Genomic DNA, 18,999 nt, shown 5'->3' with positions numbered 1-18,999 from the left:
TGCAGAGTGCTTACTTAAGTTGTGAAACTGAGCACATAGGAAGCAGACTGCATCTCAAACAGTTTTATTTTCTCAAGTGTCAGTTTTTATTAATTCTTCAGCTATTAGCATGTAACAGGTTGTGTAAATGCAATGCTGGCCTAGTAATAAGATCTCTTTACAGCTGCTAAACTCTTGTGGAGCATGGTGGGCAGGAAGGGGAGAACACTGCCCTTTTGGGTCAGAATGACCAGCCTGGGGAATAAGTGATGTAACAGTGACATTTTGCCTTGTATCACCTCATGGTGTTAAATCATGTTACTGAATTGCCAGATAATGGACTAGGATATTATCAAACCTAGTTCCATAGTAAATAAGCAGGAAATGCTGGAGGTCAGCAGTTCCAGAGCAAAACAGATGAGGTAATATTGTTTAACAGTGTTAACTCATCTATCAGAAATGAAGAGGGTTCCTGTTGCAAGCGCAGATGAACTTGGCAGGTAAGTAATATTTTCACATGCATTACAATAACCTGAAGTCTTTGTCTTCAGCATGTCTCCATCTAAGCACAGACCCTCTACAATTAAGTATCCTGCTCAGCAAGTACAGGAATCTGTAAAGCAAACATTGGTCACCCATCATGAACCTTGCTGCCAATCACTGAAAGGGCAGCAGCAGGTCTGCCTACCTCAATTCAAGTTTGCAGCTCCAGTCTTCCACTCGTGGATATTCCAAACGTTGTGATGGCTTGGAAGGAGACTTCTGTACTTGGATTAGTGCAGTGCCCTCTACAAGGAACTTAAATGGATGCAAAATATAGTTGCCTGCTTACAATATTCCCTGCTGTGAGTATGGTAAACATGCCCACAACTTAAGATGTTTTTTTAGGTAACATCCCTGAACAGTCTCCTGTGAGCTGGATACATTCCATGGTCTATTTTAAGTTAATCTGTACGTACAGTGAGATCACTAGATAAAAGCATTTTCTTAGCATAGAGGGAGTAGTGCGTGGCCTTTACTGACAGAAGCAGGACCAGTGTGAGACAAGATGTCCAACTGTTAGACTTAAAGGCCAGCTAGGAAGGTGTAGAGTAGGAGACCCCACTGTTGTCCATCCCTCATCTGTTTCTGCATTAGAGGGTCTATATAGCACCCATGCTGCTGCTACAACTAAGAGAATGTCTTTAATACATGTGCTATGCTTATAGGACAGAACAGGTACAGCCTTCTATCAACAAAGGTGAAGTCACGGCCAGGCCCCTGACAACTCTGAAAGGTAAGCTTGCCAGCAAAAAACGGATGCTCCATTAAATCCTGACCTCTTCTAGAATAGATCTGCACTTACCACCAACCATTAAAAGTAATTAATTTCTGAACAGGGGAACATCTGACTCCTTATGACCCTGAAATGCTCTGACCCTTTGCTTCTGATTTTTAGTTACTTGTTCAGTAAAGCTAAAAATGAGACTTCTGATACACAACCAGTTGTAGATGTCCCATGCAGAGTACATTTTCAAGCTTAAACACCATAAACATGCAAACATGTTTCAACATATTTATTTCATTTACAAAACTTGTATAATTCAGGGTCACTCAGCTCTATGCTCTGGTAGATATAACTGATTTACACCATGCATAGGAAAGGTGATATGGACGCACCAGGCTCAAGCAGTTCTTCAGATTTCATTCAAAGCCACTGTAAAGAGATTTTAAAAAAGGTCAAGTTGTTTGAAGACAAGTCAGTTACACAAGCAGAACACATAAACCAGAGTCAACATCAGTCAGTCGGAAGAACAGATTTGGGTATTTTAGGTGTTATACACAGTGCTTGATAAACAGCAGTTGCCCAAAACATGCAGAAAACTGGTGAACAGGTAAGGCAGCAGCCTCTCTCTTCCCTAGGCACCTTTGTCTAGTAATGATTCAAACCCTGGCCATAGAAACAAAGCCACCAGGTTCAAGATTTAGCCAAAGTCAGAAGCTGTCCCTTGGTGCAGAAAAGACAGAAGAAATGTTTCCCCCCTCCTAGCCAGAACTATACATTCATGCTCCGAAGTTCCTCCAAGCTATTGAACCAAGTAAAAATATTGTTCCAACAGCAGAGCAACACAACTTAAAAAAACTAAAAACATTTAGTTATCTACAAAACCCCAATCCCATGAGGGCCAGAGGGAGGCTCAGCTCCTAGGGCAGTTAGAAGCTTGAGGGCAGAAGATGGCCTTAAGTTACAAGACATTTGTCAGTTTGAGTGTTCAGTGAAGTGTATGACTTTTGGCAAGTTACCGGATAAGATGTGCTATGTCCCAGTTGGTTTCTACCGACAGAGGTCCTTCCACTTCAACTCCTTTCTCGGTCACTATGGCAAGTTCGTACTAAGGAGAAGATCAACAATTAGAATTTCCAGTAAAGCCCGACTAATGCAAATGAAATCTTGAGATTGCGAGTGCTTTGATATGGGGTAAATAATAGTTTGTGACCAAATAATGAATATCTGAAGTTCAACTTTCACTGAAAAAATTTGGTTAGGGTTATCTTAATTTCTTTTAACATAACTCAGTTAGCTTCACATTCAATTATCTTCACCTAATGCTTTACCTTTTGCCCAACAAAAGAAGGGGTCATACACAGCTAACTGAAGGACTAGTCTGAGCCCTGACATTTTATCTGAAGTCAGCTAGCTGGAGCGACTCACTTTAATAAGCACCAATGTCAATTCCCACATCCCAAATGTGGAGAGAAACATCAGCAGCTAATTTGGTGTATTTTGCCTAAATTATCCTTACGAAAACTTGAGACTAAGATAGTGTTCTTGCCGGTTCTGTCTGGTAGTTGGCAAACTGCGTTTTGCTGTTGCTAGGGATGAAGGAGCCACTGCAAATCTTGAAAAGCTGGATTTCCAAGATTAGAACAGGGAACAAGGACTAAGTTCTCTTCCCAGCTTTGCAAACAACCTGTAACATTCTGGGCAAGTCCTATCTCAATCAAATATACTCCCCAGTTCACTATCTCACAGAGGTGCTGTGAGGCTTAGCAGCTCTAAACCACTCTGAAGTCAGGGGAAGGAAGTTGCTGTAAGACAACTGAGTATCATGACTGAAGATGAATCACACAAACTTAGAGGCTGGACTCTGCATGTCAGTTCACCCAGCACAACAGGCATTGCAGTTCCTGCAGGCTGACTAGGGAACACCAAGGCAGGATACTTACTCTGTTAAATGATCGGGCATCTCTGTAATACAGGATTTTCATGCAGCGCTCAATCAGGTCCCGGGCCTCATCCTTCGTCAGGATGGGTTTCTTCTCCAAGACTTCTCTCATTAATGGCTGCATTTAAATAAATAAATAAATAAAAATAAAAAAACTTCAATAACTCAATTCCACAAGGCTGAAGTTGCAGTTAAAGCAACAGAGTGGCATGCACTAGTCACAGCAAATAACTCAACCCTCTGACTCTCACTTCCCTGCTCTTGCCACTAAACTATGGTGCTTCTCTCTACAGTTCCCAGTCAATGTTCTACAAGCACTTACCTGAGCTAGATAAGCTCCATAGCCAGTAGCGAGTGTAGGGTCTTCATAGGCAACACCCAACATGTCAACGTACCCTAGAAAACTGAACACAGAATGATGGAGATTTTCATTCCTGGTTGCACAGAAGAAACATCAGCATCTGGGACAACTCCTGGTGTTGTAGCCAGCTTACAAATGCAACTCCAGCATAAGTTGACAAAGCAAACATCCCTCAGGCTAACCAAGAAGAAGATGGAAGTCCAGCTGATACTCTGGGCACACAGGCCACTAAAGGAAGGAATGTTCAGTGGCTCCTGTTTTAACAGTTCTTTCAAGGCCAAGCATCAAACAAACTTCCAGTCTACTACTCGAAAGAACAGCTCGGGGTCAGGGTATTTTCTGGCCTTCAAGAACACTGCTTACTCCTCTTTTTAAAATACCTTCTAGTATTTTCCTCTGTAGCAGACTGCATTCGAGCAGGATGTGTGCTGCTAGATAAGAGCAAGGGTCTGCTTCCCTATGAAGTGGTTCAGTCAGTGGGGAATCGGGGCTCTGTCTCCTAGACAGACTATCCCTGAGGAGAAGCAAGGGGGTTGTAAATGGGGTGGGGGGAAGAAGTGCATTTGATCTATGGGACACCAAGGGCCATAATAGCAGGCTCATGCAACTGTGTATACAAAAGGCAGGCCTCATCGGAAATTACATATTCAGTTACAACAACTGCATATGCAAATTATACAGACAGGCAGTCGTGTGCCCCAGTACTGAAAATCTGGCACATGCAATGGAAGGGAAAAATATCTATGCACCATGATACAAGACAAGATATAGTCTAACCTGAAAGAGGCAGCAAATTGATGCCCCAAGACCTCAGATTAGTTAATAACAAAAGTTTGATAAGACTGTACTGACAGCCCTTTCCTGTGCTTTACAAACATTTTTAGATCTTTCAAATTTACTGTTTGTCCTTCCTTAAATCAAGCCCTGAGCTTTATTCTACCAGGGACTATAAATAACACCGATTTCTATTGAGTGGCTCAAGTCCCTAAAATGGAAATGTAGCAGAGAAGTTACACTACGCATCCCACATAGCTTGTGCAGGACTTACCTCTCCCCATTGTAAAAGCCTCCAATAACAACAGTATTCCAGAGTGGATTCATCTTGGATCTCCGGCTGTACATGGCTCGGGTCAGCCAGGAGTGAATGGCCTTTGGACTGTAACTGTGACCATCTCCCAACAACTCCTCATCAATTCTAATATAGAGAAGAGTTTTAGACAACTTAGAGGAACTTACCAATCATCTGACATTATTTAGATTTAACCACGGCCCCCACCCCTGCCAGCCAGGCTAGCAATAAGACAATATGCCCTACATATTATATCCTCACAAGCCATTAAAGCAAAACCACATCTGCTCTGCATTCTTACAGGTCATCAGCCACAGATCTAAAGTAAATGAAGGGTAACTGGAAAGACCTGTTGACAGACCCTTTGTTGGAGAGACACTGGGCCTGTGAGGAGAAATCTGTAGTGCAGAAATTGTGATTTCCTTCTTGCGGTGAAGGAGACTGCAGATCAAGAGTCAATACCCCTGTATTAATCTCCAGCTAGTCTGCATGCTCAAAGCCAGATAAGCAGGAGTGGTAGTGGTGGGACCTTAAAGGATGGAGACAAGTTTGCACTCTCAGTGACAGATGGACAAAGAGCTCCCACTTAAAATGACAGCTCCAGAGATGCTAAAATCTGGTTTAATTCATTTTGTAAACACTAGTTTGGGGTATTTGTGTTATTCATTTAAAATATTTTGTTTATTTAGTGTTAATGAAAGCTGCTAGACTGGCAAGCCCTAGAGAACATAAGAATGGCCATATTGGATCAGACAAAATGTCCCATCTAGCCTAGTATCCTGTCTTGCAACAGTGGCCCATGCCAGATGCTTCAGAGGGAATGAACAGAACAGGGCAGTTATCAAGTGATCCATCCCCCACTGACCATACCAGCTTCTGGCAGTCAGAGTTTTAGGTACACCCAGAGCATGGGGTTGCATCCCTGACCACGTTGGTTAACAGGCATCGATAGACCCATCCTCCTGGAATTTATCTAATTCTGTTTTGAATCTAGTTATACTTTAGTCTTCACAACAATCCCTGACGAGATCCACAAGTTAACTGTGCATTGTGCGACGAAGTATTTCCTTTTGTTTGTTTTTAAACCCACGGCCTACCAATTTAATCAGAAGACCCCTGGTTCTTGCTTTATGTGAAGAGGTAAATAACACTCCCCTATTCATTTTCTTCAAAATATTTATGATTTTATAGACCTCTACCATATTCCCCTTCGGTCATCTCTTTCCCATGGTGAACAGCCCCAGTCTTTTTAATCTCTCCTCCTATGGAAGCTGTTCCATACTCCTAATCATTTTTGTTGCCCTTCCCTGTACTTTTCCCAATTCTCATACATCTTTTTTGAGATGGGATGACCAGAACTGCAAGCAGTATTCAAGGTGTGGGCGTACCCGGGATTTATATATTGGCAGTATGATATTTTCTGTCTTACTATCTATCTCATTCCTAATGGTTCCCAACTTTGTTAGCTTGACTGCTGCTGCACACTGGGGAAATGTTTTCAGAGAACTATCCACAATGACTCCAAGATCTCTTTCTTGATGGTAACAGCTAGTTTAAACCCCATCATTTTGTATGTACACTTGGAATTATGTTTCACAATATGCATTACTTTGCATTTATCAATATTGAATTTTATCTGCCTTTCTGTTGCCTTGTCATCTACTTTTGTGAGATCCCTTTGTAACTCTTCGCAGTCAACTTTGGATCTAATTATCTTGAGTAATTTTGCATCATCTGCAAATTTTGCCAACTCACTGTTTGCCCCTTTTTCCTGATCATTTATGAATATGTTTAACAGACTGGTCCCAATACAGATCCTTGGTGCACCTCGCTATTTACCTTTCTCCACTGTGAAAACTGACCATTTACTCCTACCCTTTACTGTATTTTAAACCTGTTACTGATCCAGTAGAGGCCCTTCCCCCTTTTCTCATGACTGCTTACTTTGCTTAAGAGCCTTTGCTGAGGGAGTGTGTCAAAGGCTTTCTGAAAGTCCACGTACACGACATCCACTGGATCACCTTTGTCCACATGTTTGTTACCCCCTGAAAGAATGCTAATAGATTGGTGAGGCATGATTTCCCTTTACAAAAGCTGTGTTGATTATTCCCCAACATATCGTGTTCATCTATGTGTCTGATAATTCTGTTCTTTACTACAGTAAAGTCTAGTGGAGCAATGTCTAGGTATCCGCAGCATAGGCACAAGAGTGCAAGCTTGCCCTGCCTGGGAAATGGGGCTCCCTCTAACAGAGAGGGAGGGAAGGTCTGCTTCCATGGGTCAGCAGAGGAGAAATACTTACATCATCTGGTCAATGACCTGCTTGAGGTACTGGAAATCAGCATAGTCTCCAGACGCACCGAGCACAGTGTTATCATTCACTTTCATGATCCTGGAAATGTTACGAAACCGGGCCAGAGAGCCGTAGGAGCCCAGCATGTCTGCAGCGATGACCACACCGCCGTCAAACTTCACTCCCAGCACTGAGGTGCCCGTCACCATAGGATTCCTGGGGAAACCAGCAAAACCATCAGTGCTCCCTGAGTCGGACAGCCAACAGCAGCATTACTCTTCTTTAGCGGCTCTTACTCTTCTCCTGAGCCTGACTCACAGATACAGACTGTAATTCTGCTCCAAATTAACCCAATGGGGGTTGGGCCAGGGCTGCTCATTACATGGGGTTCAATGGGTCAGATGCCAGGGCAGCACAGCCATATACAAGACGGGCTGCAGAATGACCCGCCTCCAGTGACCTTAGGGGAGCCAACCTCGTTCACCCCTTTCCCAGAAGACCCCAACATTGTCCCCTCCTTAACACACGAAAGCAATTCACCTGTGTCCTCCATGTTCCCAGCCACCCCCCCAAATCTCTGCCTCCCCCCACCCCTGTGGCCCTGGGGGTTGGCCCAGCCCCCGTCCCCGTCCTCAGCGCCGCCCCCCCCCCCGGGAAATCTCCAAGCCCCTAGTCTCACCCACGACCCCCCCGCCCCAGCCCCGCCCCACGAGGCCGCGGGCTGAACCGAAAGCGGCTCCCGGTCACTCACTGGGTCGCGTGAGGGGGCCCCCGCCCCCGGCGTGGGACTCCAGGCCCGGCCCGGCCGCGCTGGGGCAGGTCAGGCTGTACAGCTCCCCCGGGGCCGGGCCCCCGGCCCAGAACGGCAGCGGCAGCCGCGTCCCGCCGGCTTCCATCTTAGTCACTCTGGCGCGGACTGACGTGCAGGGAGTCTGTGCAACACGCAGGCGCAGCAGCCACCGTCCCCTCCCGTACGCCGGGCGCCGCCATCTTGAGCGTGGCCCCCACAGAAAACAGGCGAGTCCCATACGGCGCCATCTTGGGTGTGGCGTGGGTGGGGAGTGGCTCCCAGCTCCTCCTGGGGGGGCGTCCAGAAACAGTGACTCTTGGAGCTGTGACCTGCCCTCATTCAGCGCTATGGTCCGTTAACTCTGAACCCTACTGATGGCGCTTTGCATGGAAAATGCTATTAACTAGGCCATTGCTCATCATTTCAGCAGGAACATTTCACTACCCTGAACCGGCCATGAGGCTTGAGGGTAGTTAGGATACCAGAGCTTCCCTGCCCAAAGCTATCCCCTATATTTGAATATGATCTGTAAGTAAATATAATAATAATGTAACTGTGTTATTTGGATAATTGGCCATTGTAGTTATGACTGACCTAAGGATGCCAACTCACCTCACATTCAGGGTTGCTCTTTTTGTGCATTGCAGAACAAAATGTTTCCAGCAGAATCCCAGCATGGCGCTTCACAGGATATGACTCTACCAGTCAGAATATCAGGAGGTTTCCTACAAATCAGTAATGCATGCTGGTGTAACACCATGGAGTGAAAACCCAATGCCATCCATCATGTCAGAACATCTCAGTGCAATACCCTGGCCAATCTAATTCTATTAAAAAACTTAGACCAGACAAATGAGTTGAGAGCTAAATCCAGCCCTTGGTATGAATGCAATTCCCCAACACTTAACCCTCCTGTATGTTGGGGTTTGTCCCAGTTACAGCCACTGTTATAGTTACATCAGTCTAAATGTAATGTAGACAGGTATAGCTGCTATTTGCACTGATGCAATTTACCCAGTTTTTTGGCATGAATAAGCTGCACTGGGGCCCCTGTATTGGTTTTGTATTTATGTATACTAGAAATTTGCACTGGGAAAGTTACACTGTTGAATGGTCTATGGCCATGATGACTGAAATCCCATATGCATTCAAGGCCTTAGTCCCAATTAAGCTGAGCCCCAGCACACTGCACCACCCTCTCCTCTTGACTTTTGACAATGCAAGTCCAACCCAGCGTCTTTCTGCCTCCCCTTTTGAGATCTCTTGTTTAAACTACTCAGCATCCAATTAAGAGTTAGTCAGTGCAATTTACAAAAAACTAGCAATGTAGAATGACATTCCCCTTCCCTTGTGCCCCATTCACTCCTCATTGTGATGCTTTGTTCCCCCATCTACACACACAGAAAAGGAAGTGACAAGCAGAGTGATATGATTAAAGCTAACGAGCTGCTGATTACCCAGCGAGAAAACAATTTCGGAGACTGTGTTTCATGAACCACATGTCTGTCTGAATCACTCAGTGAAAATAATTTCCCGGGGCTGATAATAAGAGCCAGCTTCTTTGAATGACATTTTAGAGCCAAGTTACACATCATTTCTGTTCATGATGAGTTCCCACAGCAAACACAATGGTGGAGGAAAGAAATGCATGGCAAACTACCCATTGTGATGGGTGTTCTAGAAATGAGCTGTCAGGAGGAAGCCCAGATTTGTGGATCAAGCCTAGGGTGACCAGATGTCCCGATTTTATAGGGACAGTCCCAAATTTGGGGTCTTTTTCTTATATAGGCTCCTATTACCCCCCACCCTGTCCCGATTTTTCACACTTGCCCTCTGGTCACCCTAATCAAGCCTAGACATCTTGACACCTGGGTTCTGCCACAGTCATAACCACTCTGGGTCCAATCCCACTTCTACTGACTTTAGCAGGAATCCGTGCTGAGGGTTAAAGAATGGGAGTTGTAGGACCCCTCAGAGCCTTAAGATGCCTAAATACCTGGGTCAACATCCCTATTGACTAGTCTTAGGCCATGTCGACACTAGAGAGCTTACAGTGGCACAGCTGGACCGATGCAGCACTGCCACAGGAAAATGGCTCATGTAGACGCTCTATGCCAACAGGAGAGAGCTCTCCCGCCAGCATAATAAAACTACCTCCACGAGCAGAGGTAGCTATGTCGACGGGAGAAGGTTTCCCACCAACATAGTGCTGTGCACATGACAACTTATGCCAGCGAAGTTTATGCCACTCAGAGGCGTGGTTTTTTACACCCCTGAGCGACATAAGTTTTGCTGACATAAATGGTAACGTAGACATGGCCTGAGTGTTACCAGGTCAAGTGCTAGGCCAATAGATCTCCCTTTGTCTCAGTTTCCTCATTTGTAACATGTAGATAATTCTCAGCTACCTTCCAGGCTGGGGGCTGTGAAACAAAATTAATTAATATTTGTAAAGTGAAATCCTCAGATGGAAGATTCAAAGTTATCATTAAATGACTTTCTTTGTGTGTTATTGGGAAGCGCAGGAATAGGTTTATCAAAGGTTACTAATATTATTTTGTATGGCTGAGCCGCATGAACCCAAAATGAAATTCATCCAAAGCCTTTAATCTTCCACTCCTTTATGCTCCCACCTTCCACCCCTTGGCCCTCTGAGCCCTTTACTCTTCAAGGGAGTCGGATGGAAATGTGTGTCCATTTTGTCTCTGGCAGTGCCGCCAGGGCGCATTAGAAAAGAAGTGATTCTCTTTCTTCTCCTTTGGTAGAACCTATATTATTGGGGATTCCGAACAAACCTATTTCAGGCATCCATTGCATTACTTACGGCTGGTCTACTCTGGGAACTTACATCATCATAGCCATAGGCGCAGACTCTGTGGGTGCTCCAAAGCTGGAGCACCTATGGGGGAAAAGTGGTGGGTGCTGAGCACTCACCAGCAACCCTCCTATCAGCTCCTCTCTTACCCCCAGCACCACTCGCCTACTGGCAGTCCTTGCCGATCAGCGCTTCCCCCTTCCTCCCCGCACTTCCTGCCCACCGAGATCAGCTGTTCCATGGTGTACTGGAGGCTCTAGAAGGGGGAGGGGGAAGGAGCAACAGCAATGCACACTTGGGGGAGGGGGCGGAATGGGGCAGAAAGAGGTGTGGCAGGGGTGGGCGGAGGCAGGAAGAAGTGAGATGGGGGCAGGGACTTGGGAGAAGGGGTGGGTGCGGGAAGAGGTAGAGAAGGGTTGGGGCCTTGGGGAAGGGACAGAGTCGGGGTGGGGCCTGGGCAGAGCTGGGGGGCCAAGCACTCCACAGCACCTTGGAAAGTCAGCAGCTGTGATCATAGCTACATCTCTCAGAGATGTGGAGGGATATACCTATGCCAGCCTAACCCCTGGTGCACATGGCACTAGCTTGATGGAAGAATTCTTCCACTGACCTAGCTACCGCCTCTCGGGGAGGTGGATTACCTACATCCACAGGAGACTCTCTCCTGTCACTGTCGTGTCTACACTGAAGTGCTGCAGCTGTACCACTGTAACAGTTTAAATATAGACTGTATTTATGGCAGTAGAAATCCCCTAGCATCTTCCATAGTTAAGAATCTTTCAGAATTTCTACTGTAAATTGGCAGAATACAATAAAGTAGCTGTGAGAACTCCCAGAGGGACGAAAAGTGACATATCTGTTAGTCAGTATATTTTAATGAGTCACCTAATGTGCCCTCTACTGGAAGGGATCAGAACTGCTCAGCTGTGTGTCATAACTCCTATACTGCATACCAGGAATAGTGGATAGAGCAGTGGACGGGGATTCAGGGGACTGGGTTCTAATACCCGGCTCTGTCACTGGCCTGCTGGGTGACCTATGGCAAACTGAAGTGGCACTTCCCCTCCCTGTGCCTCAGTTTTTCCATACGCAAAATGAGGATACTGCTAGTTGTTTGGAAAGCAGTTTGAGATCTACTGATTATAAGAGCTAGATATGATTATTCTAGCTCAAGTGGCAGAGGGCTGAGTTTCAGGAGAAGTAGATCTGAGTTCTGTATTTGCCACATGATGGTAGTTGCAAAACCTAGGGATTATTTACAATAATGATTTTTCTTCCCAAAATAGTAAAAAAAACTTGTAAAACTCTTTTTTGTAATTGATTGAGTCGCAAAATAAAAGCTCTTTTGGAGATGATCGATTTTTGGGGGGTGAACTGATACGGTTTTAAATATGGTACTTCTGTACAATATTGCCATGTTACAATGATATTAAAGGCCCTACATTTTACATGAGTGGAACAGTACATTTTTTTCATCAATTCAAATCAATGTAAAAATCCCTGCACACATTTACTTGGACACATAAAAGAAATTGACCACTGTATTATTAAGGAAATATTTCAAAAGGTTCATAGACCACGTGGTGATAACAGTAAAATGTTGACTCAGTTTATCACCAACGGTCTTGGAGCCATGACAAAGGTCCAGATGAAAGTCCAAAAATCCCGTGGGGAGTGAAAGTCACCGAAACAGGTACTTTTGCTAAGGGCTTGCCGCTTGTCTACACTTGAACTGCTACAATGGCACAGCTGCGCTGCGGTAGCACTTCAGCATAGACGATACCTGCACACCTAGAGGAGGAGTTCATCGGCAGAGGTAATCCACCTCTCTGACAAACGGTAGGCGGGTCAGTGGAACGCTGTCTACAATGGGGTTTAGGTCAGCTTAACTGTGTCGCTCAGGGGTGTAGATTTTTAACACCCCTGAGCGCCATAGGTAAGCTGATTTAATTTGCTAGGGTTGCCCAGGCCTAACTGGTATTCCCATGAAGCAATAACCCTTTTGTAGGCACCGATCACTTTGTTACCATGATAGATTCCCCCCTACACCACACACCCCCAAGGTGGGATTTCTAATATTGCTTTTGATCTTTTTTAAACACTGTCAATTAAAAAAAATCTTGACAAAGAAAATCTCCAGCAAAGAGTTAATTTAATTATACAGGACGTGCATGGTGATAACAACACAGTATTACCCTGCTGTCTGCCTGAATGAACCTGTATGCAGCATAGTTGTAGCTGTGTTAGTCCCAGGATATTAGAGAGACAGTGTGTGTGAGCTAATATCTTTTATTGGACCAACTTGTGTTGGTGAGAGACACAACCTTTGGAGCCAGAACCTGTGCTTTTTGGGGAGGTGTGGCCCATCAGTCATCTAAAGTGACAGATGCTTTTTATCTGACACACCTTCAGTAGCTATTTGCATTTGTTTATCCACCGTTTGTCTGCAGATTACATGGGATACTGTAGCCAAGCATTCGATTAAAAACTCACCCTTCTGCTTCCAGATCTGTCTCTCTCTTGGGGCGTGTCTACACTTGCAAGTTTTTTCAATGAAACTAATGTTGCCAATGGAAAATTGGCAAAAGCAAAGTCGCCAAAGCGTGTCTACATTTGCTCCCTCTGTTGACAGATCATGTCCACATTTGGGGCACCTTTGTCGACAGCGAGAGCAATGGACTGTGGGTATGTATCCCACAGCGCCTGGCGACACCATCCGTCACTAAGTGTTGTGGGAATGCGGAAATGGAGCACAGAGCATCCGGGGATGTGCAAAATGTACCATCATGCACCACTTTGTGTCCCACTCCTCCAAAGGTCTCTGGCCTCCTTTCGTGACATTTTTCCACCTGTCAGTCTGTTGTAGTGCACGCCAGCATCTGCAGTGAGAGAGGATGAATCCTGCACTTCTCTCCTATGCGCTGTTAGCTGTTGTGAGGACATCGTGCATGGCAGCGCAGTTACTCGCAGAGTTACTTGCAAAGTTAGCAGAGGATGAATCGCAGGCACCCGAGTGTGATATGGACGGCAGCAATTTATCAGTGCTTTGTGCATTCACAGAGCAGCTGCATACGGTAGGGTAGGCCATCACTTTTGGGCTACGGAAACATACGGAAACAACAAGTACTAATTGGTGGGATTGCATTGTTATCCAGGGCTAAGAGTATAGCTGGAAAGATGAACAATATTTTTGGGTGGTTTAAGGGAACTACTGTTGTGGTGCCGTGTGGCATATAGAAGCTGAGATGGTTTAGTGTGTTTTTTTCTTTGTAGAGAAGCAAAGTTTGTGTTGTAAATGGCTTGTCTAGTTTTTGTAAAGTCTTTCCAAATGCAAACAGATTGTCATCCAGGTGTGGGATGATGGCCAGTGGGTACAGAACTTTAGGATGCATAAACCAACTTTCATGGAGCTATGTCCTGACCTGTGGGGCGAGGACACCAGATTGAGCGCTGCCCTTCCGGTAGAGAAATATGTTGCCATTGCCATGTAGAAGCTGGCGAATCCAAACTGCTACCAGTCAGTTGCAAATCAATTTGGGGTAGGAAAGTCCACTGTTGGGGCTGTATTACCCCAAGTGTGCAGGGCAATAAATCGCATCCTGCTGCATAGGACCATGACTCTGGGACACGTGCATGAAATCGTGGATAGCTTTGCAGAGGTAGGTTTCCCTAGCTGTGGCGGGGCAATTGATGGCACACACATTCCAATGTTTTGCTCATGTGTGGAGCACTGAGGCAGAGCGCTTGGCTGCACAGTTTGAACAGCCAGATGCTAGGGCTGTCAGAGGAGCCCAGAGGGCTGCTATTAACATCAGAGAGGCTTTGGGTACGTCTAGACTACGCGCCGTATCGGCGCGTTAAAATCGATTGCTCTGGGATCGATATATCGTGTCTAATCTAGACGGGATATATTGATCCCTGAGCACACTTATATCGATTCCGGAACTCCACCAACCCCAACGGAGTTCTGGAATCGACATGGCGAGCCACGGACATCGATCCCATGTGGTGAAGACGGTTGAGTAAATCGATTTTAGATATTCGACTTCAGCTACGTTATTCACGTAGCTGAAATTGCGTATCTAAAATCGATTTTATCCCGTAGTGTAGACCAGCCCTTTGAGGAACCACTTTGACAATGAGGGGCAGTAAGACATGTCTGCTTTGGAGTTGCTTCCCTGTTGCATCCATGTACAATTCTGGGGCCCAAGATCCAAGCAACACAATGCTTTAGGAGCCTGTTTCCAGAGTGAATTGATTGGTATACGCTTTTGTAGAGCACAGTCCCTGGGTTGACAGCACTAGGTTGACAGAAGAATTCTTCTGTTGACTTAGCTACCGCCTCTCAGGGAGGTGGACTAACTACAGGGATGGGGATATTGAGGGTCTACACTGAAGCAATACACAACCACGGCTGCAGCTGTGCCACTTTAGTGTTTTAAGTATAGACATACCCAGCCTTAGTAAACGGAATTTAGATGGGGGGGGGGGTTAATCGAACTGTCTAGCAGGATCTGTTGATGCAATAGTGGACTCGGTGCCCACACTCTGAGAAAAGGATAAAAGAAGTCCATTATATAACAATCTCGTTCTATGATTTGTAATCTTTGTGTCACATCCATTATGTGGTCTAGAAGTTAAGCAGAAGACTCCTGCTTTTATCTCCAATGCAGAGAAGGAGTTTGGTTAGTTAGAAGAGGGGATGGGGAGCATTAAGCAAGCCACTTCACTTCTCTGAGCATCACTCCCCCTTTCAGTAACACTCAAGAAACCTCAAATTCACAAGATGCCTAGAAATCCTTGGGAGAAAGGCAAAGTACTCCTGATGCTGAGCACCCTTAGCACCCATCTTATCTGGGAACTGAGGGCACTCCTAGCCCTACCCTCAGGGTTCAGTTCAGTTTGCATTAGGCTGAAGTTTTGCAATCACTGTGAATTGTCAGGGGTAATTTTTCATCCTGAGGAATGCCACAGAGCTACTCCTAACCTAGGGGTTGGCAACCTTTCAGAAGTGGTGTGCCAAGTCTTCATTCAGTAAATAAGGTTTTTAGAATGTTTAAGAAGCTTCATTTAACATTAAATTAAAATGCAAAGCCCCCCGGACTGGTGGCCAGGACCTGGGCAGTGTGAGTGCCACTGAAAATCAGCTCACGTGCCGCCTTTGGCACATGTGCCATAGGCTGCCTACACTGGTCCTAACCCTTTACATCAGGAACGGATCTATTCTATGTGGTTCTTCCAACATGCACATCATGGCAGCAGCACCTCCAGCAAAATGACTAACCCCTATTTATATGATATTCGACTTTATCCTCTTTTGATACAGACCCACCTTTTGCATAATTAGCAATCTTAGAGATCCCGCAGGGACTATGCACTGTTACTTGACATTATTTTTTGACTGACAGCTTACAAAGAGTTGGTGTTTTAAGTGGCAAAGGCACATTATTTACCAGTCTTCACAGTATGTATGTGGTTTAGAAGTCAGATTAGAAAAGCTGGGAGTCAGGAAACCTGGAATCTATCCATGGACTCACTGCAAGACTTGGGGCAAGTCATTTTATCTCTCTGCACCTGTTTTCTTCTTCTAATTTAGTGTGAGGGTAAATGATTCAACATTTGTATAAGTGCTGCCTAAAGCGCTTTGAGATCAACGGTCAGAAAGTGCTATAGAAAAGCTAGGGATTATCAGTACTGTATTAGGAACACTGTAAATGAGTGTGTGCAAAGCACTTTGAGAGCCACAACATTATTTCTTACCTTAAATAGGGCTGGACAGGAGCCTCAGCCCTGTGGTGGGAGAATGGCCAGCGCAGTGGGCAATGAACACTGCACCAGTGTCCTGGATGCTGCTCAGACACATGCAGCATGGGCAAATGGTTAAAAATCACGAATCAGGCTATCAAAACAAAACAAAAATCACAACATGAGCTTTAAAATAAGGAGACCTTTTAAAAATAGATACTTTTTTTTTTTTTTTTACTAGTTGCCTTCTGTTTTTTTGAGCATTTGGGGTCATGCTCAGGTCATGTTTACAAGCTTTTTTACGTGCAATCTTGAGAGTTAGACATTAGCCTTTGGTGGGGATTTTTTTTTAATTAAAGTGAAGAGTCTCACCTAATTGCATGTTGCCAGGACCTGGGGCTTTAAGAAACACTCCAAATATGGTGCGACTTGTGATAAAAATCACAGTTCGAAATACTGCATGTAGGTCCAAACCCAAACTAAAAAGCAACCCTTCTGGTCGCCACGTTGGTGGTGAAAAGGTGTTGGATCTATCTTAGGCCATGTCTACACTAGCACTTATGTCGGCAAAACTTTTGTCGCTCAGGGGTATGAAAAAAAACACTTCCCCTCGAGCAACAGATGTTTTGGCAGCACAAGTACTTGTGTGCACAGCTCATTGAGCTGGTTTTGTGATGTTGACAGGAGAGCTCTCTCCCATCCGCATAACGCGACGAGTGCTCTTACAGCAGCACACTGTATCAGTACAGCTGTGCCACTGTAAGGCTGTAAGTGTAGACGTGGCCTTAGATTCATTAGGCTTGGTCTACACTACATACTTACTTCTTCCATATCACTATGTTGCACAGGGGTATTAAAACCCCACACCCCTAAATGACATAGTTATACCGACCTTAAGCCCTAGTGTAGACAGTGCTATGTTGGGGGAGGGATAGCTCAGTGGTTTGAGCATTAGCCTGCTTAAACCTAGGGTTGTGAGTTCAATCCTTAAGAGGGCCCTCTAGGACAAAAATCTGTCTGCAGATAGATCCTGCTTTCAGCTGCAGGTTGGACTAGATGACCTCCTGAGGTCCCTTCCAACCCTGATATTCTATGTTGACAGGCCAGCTTCTGGTCGGGGGAGGCACTGTCACTGGTGGAGGTGGGGTTATTTAGCCAACAGGAAGTAGTCACTCCTGTCAGTTTAAAGCATCTTCACCAGATGTGCTGCAGTTGCACTGATGTAAATTTGTAGCAGAGACCCCCATAGATTCTAAGGCTAGAAAGGCCCATTCAATCTCATCTTGACCTCCTGTGTAACACAGGCCAAGAGATTTCACCCAGTTATCCCTGATCTTCAATACTTATATCTGACATTCTTCCTACACCACATGAGTTTTGGCAGAGACAAAAGAGAAACTAGTGGGAGGGAATGAAGGAAAGAAGTGATTTAAGAGTCCAGAAATGACCCATGGCCAAAACTACCCCTTGCCTCATTGTTATGTGGGACATTGTGCCCACCTCCTGGGGGGGGGATCTTCATTTCAGGGGTGCTGTGCAGCTAAAGCCATGAAGCTCACAGAGCTGAAAGGCAGTACAGCAAGCTAAGAAATCAGAGGAGACAGATTTATTTAGTCCAGCTGCCTTAAGTCACAATGAGAAAGAAGGGGGGAAAGGATCAGTATATTTTGCACAGCACCAACAGTACCTTGGGCACCTTGGAGATGAAGAAGCCCACAAATTGCTCACATCGAACTGTGGAGGGAGATGGGCAGCAGAAGAAAGAAAGACAGAAAGGGAGAAGAGATGCTGGGATGCCCCAGGGCCTGTGTTAAGAAACTTGGGGGGGAAGTAGGTGGGAAGGACACTGAGGAGGGGGCACTGGGATAGCTGCTTTTCCTCAGGCCTGTTTGGGGGGCACTGGGGAGACTGTTTCAGGGAGGTGGGAGGAAGCTTCCCATCCCCAGGGACAGAAGAGATACAGGGGGAAATTGCCCAGGCTCTAGCTGGGTGGCGGAGCTACCAGACATGCTGCTCTGAGCAGCATGGCAAGGGAGCTGGGAGGTTGGATAAGGGGCAGGGAGTCCCAAGGGGGAGGTCAGGGGACAGAGGGCACTTGGATAGGGCACAGGTTCGGGGGGGCGGGCGGTCAGGGGATGCAGAACGGAGGGGTTGGATAGGCATGGGAGTCCTGTGGGGTCAGGAGGTGGACAGGGGTCGGGACAGTCAGGGGACAGGGAGGTTAGAAAGGGGGTGGGGTCCTGGGGGTCTGGTTAAGGTTGGGGGGTCCAAGGAGGGGGCAGTCAGGGGACAAGAAGCAGGGGGAGGCTGGATGGGTTGGGGGATTCTGAGGGGGGCAGTCAGGGAGAAGTGGGAGGGGTCAGATAGGGGGCAGAGGCCAGGCTGTCTAGGGAGGCACAGCCTTCCCTACCTGGCCCTCCATACAGTTTTGGAACCCTGATGTGGCCCTCAGACCAAAAAGTTTGCCCATCCCTGACCTAGACACAGATTGGAAGTGGAGAAAGACATGGGGCAGGGTGAGGAGGTGCCCTGTCTAGGCCTACGGGGTGGAGGGCACTAGGGGGTGGATCCAAGCCTACGCCTGGAAGGGGCGTGAGAGGGGGCTACCCAGGCCGGGGGGCACTGGGGAGGAAGAAGAGGGGGGATGGGAAAGACACTCAAACTGACGGATGCACTGTGGGGGAGCACAGAGGGGTGGGGAGACTGCCCAGGCTGAGGGGGGCACTGGGAGGTGGGGGGAT

General features: G+C 46.2%; 1 protein-coding gene across 1 annotated transcript; it reads right to left on the bottom strand.

Annotated features, from left to right (window-relative positions):
• Positions 1–1,578: 1,578 nt before the first annotated feature.
• Positions 1,579–7,825, bottom strand: PSMB4 (proteasome 20S subunit beta 4). The gene is made up of 7 exons (XM_032768007.2): positions 7,656–7,825; positions 6,918–7,124; positions 4,595–4,741; positions 3,508–3,589; positions 3,187–3,303; positions 2,263–2,351; positions 1,579–1,675 (listed from the first exon to the last, which is right to left on the bottom strand). Exons 1-7 carry the CDS (start codon positions 7,802–7,804, stop codon positions 1,663–1,665), a joined length of 804 nt encoding a protein of 267 aa, XP_032623898.1. The 5' UTR covers positions 7,805–7,825; the 3' UTR covers positions 1,579–1,662.
• Positions 7,826–18,999: the final 11,174 nt, after the last annotated feature.

The sequence above is a fragment of the Chelonoidis abingdonii genome, chromosome 11, assembly GCF_003597395.2.
Source record: "Chelonoidis abingdonii isolate Lonesome George chromosome 11, CheloAbing_2.0, whole genome shotgun sequence".
Taxonomy (NCBI): Eukaryota; Metazoa; Chordata; order Testudines; family Testudinidae; genus Chelonoidis; species Chelonoidis abingdonii.
Note: the sequence above shows the minus strand (reverse complement) of the source record. Positions and strands in the feature narration are given on the sequence as shown.

Bases quoted from the DNA above. Each gene is read 5' to 3' on its own strand.
- PSMB4 (XM_032768007.2), bottom strand. From the start codon at position 7,804: ATGGAAGCCGGCGGGACGCGGCTGCCGCTGCCGTTCTGGGCCGGGGGC. The intron at 3,590-4,594 runs GTAAGTCCTGCA...TTCTGTGTTCAG, and splicing joins GGCTTTTACAATGGGGAGAG to TTTTCTAGGGTACGTTGACA. The intron at 2,352-3,186 runs GTAAGTATCCTG...TCTTCTCCTTAG, and splicing joins ATGCCCGATCATTTAACAGA to TACGAACTTGCCATAGTGAC.